At 37.5% G+C, this 12,073-nt stretch overlaps 2 protein-coding genes across 3 annotated transcripts; one reads left to right on the forward strand and one right to left on the reverse strand.

Annotated features, from left to right (window-relative positions):
• The first annotated feature begins 425 nt into the window (after nt 1-425).
• LOC124182191 (receptor expression-enhancing protein 5-like) lies at nt 426-7,454 on the forward strand. 2 transcript variants are annotated; one of them, XM_046569124.1, is made up of 4 exons: nt 426-735; nt 1,518-1,750; nt 5,582-5,717; nt 5,865-7,454. In XM_046569124.1, exons 1-4 carry the CDS (start codon nt 609-611, stop codon nt 5,909-5,911), a joined length of 543 nt encoding a protein of 180 aa, XP_046425080.1. In that variant the 5' UTR covers nt 426-608; the 3' UTR covers nt 5,912-7,454. The 2 variants fall into 2 exon arrangements, with proteins under 2 accessions (XP_046425080.1, XP_046425082.1); XM_046569126.1 differs by lacking the exon at nt 426-735 and adding an exon at nt 837-1,358.
• LOC124182190 (armadillo repeat-containing protein gudu) lies at nt 7,142-10,676 on the reverse strand. Its single transcript, XM_046569123.1, has 9 exons — nt 10,538-10,676; nt 10,060-10,366; nt 9,536-9,826; nt 9,176-9,424; nt 8,644-9,075; nt 8,146-8,550; nt 7,828-8,049; nt 7,633-7,748; nt 7,142-7,544 (listed from the first exon to the last, which is right to left on the reverse strand). The coding sequence occupies exons 1-9, from the start codon at nt 10,582-10,584 to the stop codon at nt 7,511-7,513; spliced, it is 2,103 nt and encodes a 700-aa protein (XP_046425079.1). The 5' UTR covers nt 10,585-10,676; the 3' UTR covers nt 7,142-7,510.
• Between the last annotated feature and the right edge of the window lie 1,397 nt (nt 10,677-12,073).

Raw genomic sequence — 12,073 nt, forward strand, 5'->3', positions numbered from 1 at the left:
TATATTTTCATTACATTGGTCCAGTTGTATTATGTGATGCTGTATGGCGATTTCAGGCTGTTGTCAAGTTGCCGTTTACTATTGTCATTCTCCGGTACGTAGCCCTGCCGGTGGTAAGGTCCAGCTACATCTAAGGCTAGCCCAACAAAGATGAAGCGGCGGTAAAAGACCTTCGACGGTAATAAGCGGGTTGACACAAGTTTCCCCTTCCATTTTTTTATTTGAAAACCAATTGAAAACTACGTTGAAAACTTATGATATTTTATTACCACAGCGACAAAAATAAATGTTGAAAAGGAAATTGCTAGTAAGAGTGGTAGGACTGATTTTAATAACAGCAAACAATGAAAATTTGTTTACTTTTATCTCTCAAGAGTGCGCTGCGAAAAAAATTGTATTACCAACAAACGTGGGGGAAAACTCAGAAGTTCTACTAATCTTTAGTTATTTCATCACCCAGCTCGATTCAGGTGGTAATGTGTCGCAATAGGTGTCGAATAAGATTCCTATATTAAAGCATTGAGTGACATTGAGTATCAACCCGCTGACGGCGATTGACGCTTTGGTTTTTATATTGAAAGCAGGTGTACAGATTCCTGTAAACAAAAATGGCCAGAATAGCAGTGATAAAAGAATCGTTGGATAAAGCATTGCGAGATGAAAGCAAACCGTGGACAAATGTTTTCGCAATTGCTGAACAAAAGATCGGGATAGACCGGCTTTACATTTTTCTAGGTAAGTTAGGTTACCTATCACGCATTCTGTCATGAATTTTGCACTTTGAACACTTATTTTGCCCGTCATTCCTTTATGTAACAATCTTTCCATTTTCAGTTTTATTATCCTTCGGCCCCAATTTACTAACTCGGGTTTCGTTCTTACTTCGTGCAAACATCAATTGTTGATCAACCTTATTTAAGTTTTTATACACGCAGTAAACGTGGTCTTGATTTTTCTCCAGACAGTATTTCGATTCCAGATAAGTTAACGATAACACAATCTTAACCGATTTTCAAAATGACCGTAAGTTGATTAAAGCACAAATTCCACGTATGTACATGACACGCTCCTTGCCTTCATTTACTTCAAAATTATTTATTTAATAAAAGCTGGCCATTCATCACGACTACTAAGCCAGATAAACTGTTATCATGAATTCACTAGCTTACCTCATTTGTCAAGATAAGTACTGTCAATAAAATTACAAGATTGGCTACATTTCCAACTTGTAATTTATCAGACTACATCCGCAATGGCAGGTGTGGCTCGTAAAGAAAGTGTTGAAAGTATGGATAGTGAACGGAATTTGTTTCATAATAATCTATCCGAAAAAGATTTCTTCACAGTAATTAAATATGGTAATTGCCTAACTACTTATTAACGAAATTACTTACCTTTAAAATCTCTAACCCGTTAATCCACATCGTTTCCTCGCTGTATTTATCACGAATAATAGTATGCAAATGTTAGAATTTGTTACTTCTAGTAGTAGAATTATTTTATCATTGTTTTTTCAGCATCTGTGGGATTTCTCGCAGTTTATTTGGTAGTGGGGATAGGCCAGCAGTTGGTCTGCAATATTATCGGATTCTTGTACCCGGCTTATTGCTCCATGAAAGCTCTGGAAAGTCCCCAAAAAGATGACGATACAAAATGGCTAACTTACTGGGTTGTATTTGCAGTTTTCACCATTATCGAATTTTTTGCTGATTATATCGTATTTTGGCTTCCAATTTACTGGCTAATCAAGGTAAGCAGATCGAAATTTATTACACAGTTGTGTCTTCATGAAAAGAACATAAGCTTTGCTCAATACCAGTTTATAGATCCAGTTCTTTTCATTCTATTATTCAAGGATCAACTTTTTAGTTTTTGAGATTGCACATGAAATTAATAAACATCGAAATTTCTTTGATAATTCATAATCAAGGTAACATATCGATCTTTATTCTTTTTTTTCTTTGGTTTTTTCGAAAATACAAGAGTGCATATTTCGTGTGTTGGTACAATGAATGAATAATCTGTAAATTTTAACATCGTAGTCCAAAACCTACAAACTTTTAAAAACGAAAAACAAATGTATTCACAAGCAATTACAAATAAGCATTTTATAAAACATCACTGGTTCATATGATATTCACACCGTATTCAGTTATTCCATCTGTTCCACTATATATCTTAACTCCTTATTGTGGTAGTGGATGAACTGAAAATTATGATTTTCCAGTTCAAACCGTTTTACCCAAGTTGTACGCAGCATGTAATAAATACAAACACTGAAGCTGATAACTAGAGCCAGTAGTCGAATGATTTATTATTATAGAGTCAAACTCATGCGTCAAGGTTGTTTGAATGCTTCATTTAGCTCCTACTTACAGCGTCAAAAAAAAAGAATCATCATAAAGTGACGAGCCCTTGACTACTTATATTACCTTGACTGGAGCAAGAAATGCCTGGTTATCACTCAATATCAATATGCAAAGTGTATGTTATACAGGGTGTCCCTAAATTGTCTCCCACGGACTAGCCAGCATAATACCTCGTTAAAATCCAACCGAGAATTTCTTTTCCGGAAGCTCGTCCGACGCATAGATTTTGAATTATAAGCTATGGCGCTAGGCCAATCAGAGTGCACCATTTCATCTAGATTTGCCGCCACGAAAATTGCTGTTTTGTTCGTCTGGGTGAATTATTATTATTCGTTTACGAATTAAATATCGGCACCTCCCCTCTCTCGGTGCTGTATCCCTTATTCTTGAGGATGCGCTTCTGTTTACACACACAAGTGTGCGCCCATGGATGTGCGGCCGGCAGCGTGTGCTGCGGCAACAATACCGAGGTCAGCGCCTGTTGTGATCTAGGTAGGGTATAATGAAATGAGGCACATGTGTCAGGTGGTGTGTCTCTAGCCGAACTGGCGACACCCGATTATTCGCTGGCCCGGTGGCGCGTGTCGAGAGGAACTCAGGCCCGCGCACACCAGTGGTTTCTCCCTGTCTACTCATATCTCTCTACATCCTTCTTTTTCTAGTTTAATTAATACGTAATTATTCTATGTGTTGCTATATATATATATAAAAGGTTTTTTTTTTTATTTATTTTTTTTTTATTTATTTATTTTTTTTTTTTAACAAGCTTATCCTATATGTTCTTACATACTAGCTTATTCTATCTGTGGTCTACTTGGTGGTTTACTTTCTCTACCGCTTTGTGTGATCGTTGCGGTAGGGATTGCCTCGGCTTCTGACCACGTCTCGTCAGCCTCGGTCGAAGTGTCTACTATAATTACGCTTTGATCTGATTCGGTACCGTTTTGAGATTCCGCAATGCTCGTATCGTTAAGCTCGACCGCCTGTGCGGTTTCAGGACCCTCGCTATCTGAGTTTGTCTCGGTGTCATCTGTTTGGGAATTTGTTTCATCATCCAAAGGAATGTAGTAGGTCTTATTGTCGCCGTTAGCGACGAGAGGAGACGAGGGAGGTTTATTTTTTGCCATTGTTTTTTTAAAGGGTTTCAGGAATCGTCTGTTTCTCGTGAGGATGTTCCCCGTTTTAGTCTGTATGCTGTAGCGTCTGTTGCCTGTTTGAGATATGACTTTTGCCGGTTGCCAAAGGCTGTTAGGTTGGAGTTGTGCGTAGACGTCTGTGTTGTCGGGAATTTCAGGAAGGTTTTTCGCTCCCCTTCTATTATAATATTCTGTTTGTTTGTTCTGTTCTTCGACAATCATTTTTTTTATGTTGTTTGGTACCACTTTAGGTAGGAATTTTTCACTACAGTTCGGCAAATTGTCTCGGAGTTTGCGCGACATTAATAGTTCGGCGGGCGATCGATTCCCGATTACAGGAGTGTTGCGATACTGTTAACAACGCCATTTGTACATCTTTTCTCTCTTCTATTATTTTTTTCGCTATTTTCTTGAACGTTTGAATATGTCTTTCAGCCATGCCATTGGACTGCGCATACGTTGGAGATGATGTTACATGATCAAACTCCCATTCTTTCGCGAATTTCTTAAATTCTTGCGATGTAAATTGAGTACCTCCGTCGGATACTATGGTCACCGGTACGCCGTGAGACGCAAACATTGTTTTGAGGTGTCTAATCACGTTTTCGCTTGTCGCGTTTCGCCGTAGTTCGGCTATTTCAAGATACATTGAATAGTAGTCTACAACGAGAAGGTATTTCTGGCCATTTATCTCGTATATGTCACACGCAATTTTGTTCCATGGTAGTTCTGGAATTTCATGGGGTTGAAGAAGTTCCCTGTTTTGTGAGTTCGAGTATTTTAAACAGATTGGACAACTGCCGATTTTTTGTTTGACTTGATTCGAGATACCTGGCCAAAATACCGATTCGCGTGCGATTTTCTGACATTTAGTAATTCCTTGGTGGGAATAGTGTATTCTGTCGATTATTTCATTTCGCATTTCACGCGGGATCACTAAACAATCGTTTTTAAAAACTAAACCGTCTACAATAACAAGTTCGCTTTTATATTGAGCATACGGTCTTACCGTTGCTGGGAGTTTGTTTGAGTTGTTCGGCCAACCGTTTTGGATTATTTCTTTTAACGCTTTTAACTCGCTGTCTTTCTCGGTACTTTCAATTAGCTGTTTTATCTTTTCGGGAGTTGCGTTTACATAATTTACTGAGCATACTTGTGATTCAATTTCTTGTGACCATCCTAGGAACTTATCGTTTTTATCGTAAGCCCGCGACAAAGCATCTGCTATATAGAGTTCTTTGCCTGGGCGATAAACGATCTCTATGTCGTATTTCTGAATTTGCACCAACATTCTTTGAAGTCTTCCTGGACATTTGTTCAGGGGCTTTTGAAATATTGGTATTAGCGGCTTATGATCCGTTTCGACGACTATTTTTTTTCCGTAAATATAATCGTGGAATCGCTCTAAACCGAAACAAACTGCCAACAGCTCTTTCTCTATTTGCGCATAACGCGTTTGTGTATCGGTCATCGCTTTCGCCGCGTACGCACAAGGAAGTCTATTTTGGAGTAATACGGCTCCTAGCCCTGCCTGCGAAGCATCGACTGAAAGTGTCGTCGCTAACGATTCGTGTCGCGACAATGTCGCTAACGGCGACAATAAGACCTACTACATTCCTTTGGATGACGAAACAAATTCCCAAACAGATGACACCGAGACAAACTCAGATAGCGAGGGTCCTGAAACCGCACAGGCGGTCGAGCTTAACGATACGAGCATTGCGGAATCTCAAAACGGTACCGAATCAGATCAAAGCGTAATTATAGTAGACACTTCGACCTCTCTACGAGAAGGGGTATAACAGAGAGAGAGGGGAGGTGCCGATATTTAATTCGTAAACGAATAATAATAATTCACCCAGACGAACAAAACAGCAATTTCCGTGGCGGCAAATCTAGATGAAATGGTGCACTCTGATTGGCCTAGCGCTATCGCTTATAATTCAAAAACTATGCGTCGGACGAGCTTCCGGAAAAGAAATTCACGGTCGGATTTTAACGAGGTATCATGCTGGCTAGTCCGTGGGAGGCAATTAAGGGACACCCTGTATAAGAAAAACGAATTTATTTTCACAGTGCCTTTTCTATGTTTGGCTTATGGTGCCAATCGAATATAATGGATCTTTAATCATTTATCGCCGAGTCATTCGTCCCAAATTCTTACAATACCAACCAAATCTCGATGCTATGATTTCCAACGCTCGCAATTCTGGTAATTATATAATATTTATAGATCGAACAGGACATTTTTTGTTTTTGTTTTTCCATGAATCACCTAAACTCGATGCAAAACAGTATATCTAGTCATTATATGAAATTTTTCCGATATCACTTAGCCTAACATACGATATTATTTCAGCGGTGAAAATGGCAGCGGATGTTCTCACAAATGAGAAGAAAGATTAAATGAATACCCACTTTAGAAATTTCTATACTCACCGAAGAAATGATTCCTAAATTTATACTAGTTGATTAAATTCTTCTCTGTCCATTCCTGAGAATCAAGTTGGCTTTTAGGCTTAAAATCTCGCCAGGTTTATTTGTGTATTAATTTCTTACCAAACGTTCTAACTTGGAATATTTACCTACATCTTACATCACACGTAAATTGGCAAGATTTCTTAGAATAGTAATTTCACTTTATAATTAGCTAAATTCTATTTGTGTATTTTGAAATTTGAAAATGACGACTCTTTTACTAATGTCTTTTCAAAGCATTCTGTGATTTAGGACTGTGTTTTCTGGCTTCGGTTAGCACTTGTGTATTACAAAATTATATGCGTGTCCTTTTTCGTAAAATCACACGATATTGAGTATGAGAGTCAAGTTAGTGTGACTAATAAGATGCCTAGCACGCTAAACATCTATACAATTTACGATATTTTTTCAAGTGCTGTGGTTGTAGCATTGTTATTGTATTAATCTGACAATATGATGTCTTTAGATATGAAATTGTTCGTTAATTAAACTTCTTTTTTGTTACAATGCCATTGAAATTGATTCATTTTAATCAGGTTGATATATTGATTACAAATATTGTACAGAATAATGCCTTTGGTTTTTATTGCATGTAATGTGTTTTTATTCCACTTAGTTTTGATAGTAATTTAAACCAATAATTCAGTTGACATTTCTTCAATTTAATTTTCATAGCCTTGAAATAAATTACTGGTTATTGTTGAACATATTTCCAGAGTATTCTTTGATGCTATGCCATAGTAAAAAATGATGATGCATCTTCAAAAAATTAGTTATTGAATACCGATAGATTTGAAAAACTAAACTCTGTACTAAATAAACATTTTATCTACCTAGGCATGGTGAAATCACCGTATTATGATCCTCAGTATACCGTACAACATAACCATAGATCAGTTTCATCGCTATTCTAAAATATAAGTATTCAATGGCTTTTGATAAGAATCTCTTGCTATACTATATTAGGATTATGATAAAGTAGAATATACTAAGTGATGTTTGTATTAAAAAGATTTTACACTTCGGTTACGATTAGAAAAAATGAATCAGGATTGCAATTCTGCTTTTGCCTCAACACGTTCAAACTCTAGGAAAATTTTGTGTCGATAGAAAACAGTTCCTAGTAACTAACAAAGAAATTATTTTTTCACCTGCAGATTGTTCTTTGGAGATATGACCAAACCTGTACTAATTGGCGTAATTGAATCTCATGTTGAGCTCGTAACTTTATTGTTTACTTTTTGCGTTTTATTAGTGATAAAAATATTCGATGATTAAGGACACTGGTTTAACAATTTGTTGCAATTTTTTTCTATTAGGATGTTCAACTGATTATATTACATTTATATAAAATAGAATTATGCGGTGCCTCAAAAGACAATTTTCTTTACAACTTAATAATAAAGCTAATATGAATTGTCTGGAAAAAAAATGAATAAAGAACCATTTATTTTATATCCTAACTTCAAAAGCACTGTTAAGCGTTTCTTCCTAAAATATTATTTGAGTCCTGTATGCAATTTTCTGTTAATTCTGATAGTTTATATCATACAGCGAACTTCTGCAATTGATAAAGTTAATTAGTATCATTATCCCAATATTTGCAAAAGCTACAAGACATAAAACTGACACGGAAATTATCCACTCACATTTCCCCATAGTGGAACTTTTCTGCAGTCAATGCTAGCTTTCTAATGTTTCGTATAGTTGTAGCTGCCGCCACTTGAACCTCTGGATCTTTAGATCCGACCATCCGCAAAACATGCTGCAATTTACAAAGAAGAAATCATCATCTCACAAATTATACTCAATCAAAAGAAATATTAGTCATATGCTACTCTTACCTTGACAACTCCACAAGTATGCATTGTGATGCAATTGAGCGGTTCTTTGCTAAAGTGGCAAAATGCAATTGTGACCCCCTTGAGAACTTCTGGACTTTTGCTAGTCATATAGTTTACCAATGGAGCTACGGCATTCAAGCGACCAAACTCATAGTTATTCTTCTCCCATTCACAACAATATGCAATGGCCAGTGCCAAATTAGCTCTCAGACTTTCATTTTCCTGTGGTGGTGATTGCAGGTAATTACGAAATGCACATTTTTTTAAAAATTACATTCTGAAAAATATTTGAAAATTAAGCTCCTCTGCATTGCTTACAGTGTCTACAAGATCAGCCAGCATCTTGACAACACCATGATCCGTTAATATGCCCAAATTTTCAGGATCTGTAGCAATTTGAGCAATAGTAGCACAAGCAGCACTTAAAACGTCCACATCCTCAGACTCCAATAGGCTAACCGTAAGCTCCAAACCACCGACAAATGCTCTTACCATTTCAGGTGAGTCCTTGGCATATTTTATGCAAGGTACTAAAGCATAACATGAGTTCTTCTTGATAACATTGTTGGGATGCTTGAGTAGGGACCAGATCAAACGTACGCCGTCCAATGTGTGGTCAGGATCATTTATAATGTCCATGCATTGCTCGTCCTTGGCACATTCTTTGAGCACCAAAGGTATGTTCTTCAGTAACGGCTCGTACGTTGAGCTCAATAGCCGGATCTAGATAAGGAAAATAGAAATGCACATCGCCTCATTATTTGAAGATCAATTTACTGTTATATATGGTTGTTATTTCTTTTTAGGAATTTTTACCAATTTGGGGAGGCCCCCCGATGTCCTGAGTATATCTCTGTTCTCTGGATGCTTGCAACACTCGGATAGCGCACCGACAACACTTGTCAAAACATCTTCATCCTCATGTTCTTCCAGCAGCGGTACAAGTGATGCAACTAAATTGTTTTGATTGAATCTACTTATGTTCTCCAGGCTCATGGCGCATTTCCAAATGCCCCCTGTCACTGCAGCCAGCAGGCGCTTGTTACTCCTTACATCATCGCTTTGTGCCAACTTGCACAAAGGATCTAATCCACCAGCCTCACGGACCATGTCACGAGTCAATTTATTATCAGCGCACTTGTGTATCGCCAATGCACAGTTTTCTTTCAATTTCACATTTTTATCTTCTATGTGACGAATAATGTCCGTTATTATGCCCATCTGTTCGAAGGCTATTCTGAATGCTTTCTAAAAAGAATTGAAAAATTATATGCTTATTATTTAAGCTTAATTTGATTCACAAGCATATTTTTAACTTGTTTGACTGATTTTTAAAACTGTAGCCTACCAAGTCGGCACACTGCTGCACAGCTCCCATCGTAGGAATAATCAATTGCGTATGGCAAGAGCGCAAGAAGCGAGCCATGTGAAAGACGACCCCTTGTCTTCGTAGATCTTCTTTGATCTTCGGACTACTACTCAAAGAATCGAGTGCCTTCGCACATCCAATTGCTACGGCGACAAGCTCGCACTCATCTTCTTTCAGCTCCTCGAGAGGTCTTTGTAGCACAGAATCCGGCACATCCATAATGTCCAACTAAATAAACGATATTACGAACTACAAGTTTTTCTATGGCACAGTTACTTAAGGATAATTGAATTTTAGTAAATCTTAAATCCTTGCTATACTTTTTTATATTCAACTTACAATCAATGGTATACCGTTACGGATCCGTATTTGTTTTCTAGCTTTCCTCATCATAGCAATATTTGCCATAGTTTCGGCAGCCATCACCTGCAAATCCCTTGCAGGATGCTTCAAGATGTTTATAAGAGGGGTGACGATGTCAAGATCAATTAAAGCCTTTCTCATATCCGAGCTAGTAGCTAGTTGTAACAGCACAGATAACGACCCAAGTTGACACTTTATATCACGAGTTTCCAGAAGGTTTACCAAAACTTCCAAACCCCCCATATCTTGTATGAGGTGCTGTATCACCTGAAATTTCCAGACGAGTCACTTTCAAGTTTGAGGTAAAGTAACCAGTCATAGTTCGCAGTACTATGTGTAATAAATAATTCACTATTCGCTATTTTATAGCGATCAATTAAAATAAGAAGCACCGATTTTTACACACGGAGTCCTAATATTATTTATCCTCATCATAAAAATACGATACTATTGGTTCAATTTCGACCGATTTCTCATCTTTGCGATAGAAGTAACCGAACCATTGAGGTGAGTTCGTGGTCCTTTAGTAGGCAGAGGGAAACCATTGTGGCTGTTTGATTTCCGGCTTTCATGTACTTTATCAGCTTCTGAATGTGCCAAAACTCTGATGGCACACCGGACTTTAGGTCATCCTTCAAAAATCTCCCCTCGTTATCGCTTTCGGACTCTGGCTCATCGTCGGAGCTTTCCGCTTCAGCGTTTTCGTCAATGTAACGAATTCTGGGCCCAAATGGTTCGCCAGTCATTGCGGAGACGAGCGTCTTTCCTGGTGGAGTGTCTAACTCCAAAGGCAATTCCGGCTCTGGCCTGAAGGATAAATATCTAATTATACGCATGGTAAGGATGGACGGTTTTATATTAAACAATGAATAGTACGCGCACACAGATTATCACGGTAAAACGTGCACAGCTACGTTTGTTGAGAAATCAAATTAAATCTTGGTGAATGTTACCGCTCTAATAAATTATGATATTTACTCGGTAGGAGCTGGTGGTTCCTCAATTGGCTTCTTCTTCTTTGGCATATTGGAAAAAAATGTTCTTCAAGAGTTATAAACTGTTCAAACACGTGTGCTAAAATTTAATCACCTCAATACTTGAGACTTAATATATACTTTTAAAATGGTTAAACGTCTAAAATGACAAGCTGTGCTTGCCGTTCGCGATTGAACAGTTGAATTCGTGACGTTTAATTGGTACGTTCGAAGTCTAACCGAGTCTATCTTTGAAATTATTGATCAAACGTGGAGAAAATATTATATAGACGCAGCTATGCATGTAGGTCAAGAATTGTTGATACACGTTCCTTTCTGTTTCATATTAAGAAATTATTTGATCAAATGGGCTATGGAAAATTTTTTATTCAAGCAAATTCAACGCATAATTATATGTCTGTGTAATTGCCCTCGCTCTAACAATAAAGTGAATTCTTTTAAGTTTGCTGCAGCATCTGGAAACTTTTCACATATACATATACTTCGTACGATCGTCTTATTTTTAACCTTTTTATGAAACAATTTTCTTTTCTTTCTATAATGTGAAATAATAAATTATTCTCAATTTTTTGACAATTGTAAGCCATTAATTTTAAACAAAAACGCACAACAAACAATCTTTTTCGTATCCAATTGCCAACCTACATAGCAATATTAGAGTACCAGGAAACGAAGTTTTCCGCTTTGTGGTTTTGGTGCCGATGACCTACGTTATCTACAATTTAGAGATGCTATAATTTATGAAATGAATCGTACGAGAATTCAGAAGAAACACATTTTCATTCAATATCTGATACAGTTATGAATCCCAAATATTAGGAGTCTGAAATTAATCCATATCCATACATTTTTTATCATTTTTGTTCTCTCTGTAACTCAATTCGTAAAGTCTGTGAGGTTGAAGCCTGATGTAGGTGCAGGTACTCTCTTAGGTACACAGATGCGCTGACCACCTGTTGGCGGATGTTGCAGCATGATGAACAAAGATTATACCGAAGCCTTAAGCCGTATTTGAATACTGGCAGACAAAGGTGGCACGTACAGATTATAATTATACATTGGACGCAGTGTGAAAACTTTACGCTCAAGACCATCCAGAGAAATTTTACGATTTATGAAACAGGTGCATCTCTGACCGGTTGCAGCATGGATTATAGATGGGGCATTTATTCGAACAGGTGGCGATACAGCGCATCCATTATATCCTGCACCGGGGTCACCTGCAAGTCTGTTTTTCTGACGTAGGAACCTCCCGGCGGTATATTTATACAGTTAACGAGATGTTGTTATTTATTGACTTATTTGCTGCATGTGTAATGTAACCTGCGGAATTAAATTCTGGATATTCGACGTGGGTTCGAAGATTTTTGCTGTAGGTATATCGCTGCGGGTGGCCACAAAAAATAAAAAAATAATGGAGGTGTCCGGATTTTTCGAACAGAAGTATTATACATAAAAACACAAATGATATACGTCAGGAAATACCCAGGGAAAACCCCAGGGAAAATTCAATATATTA

Source organism: Neodiprion fabricii, chromosome 5 (assembly GCF_021155785.1).
Source record: "Neodiprion fabricii isolate iyNeoFabr1 chromosome 5, iyNeoFabr1.1, whole genome shotgun sequence".
In the NCBI taxonomy this organism is placed as follows: Eukaryota; Metazoa; Arthropoda; class Insecta; order Hymenoptera; family Diprionidae; genus Neodiprion; species Neodiprion fabricii.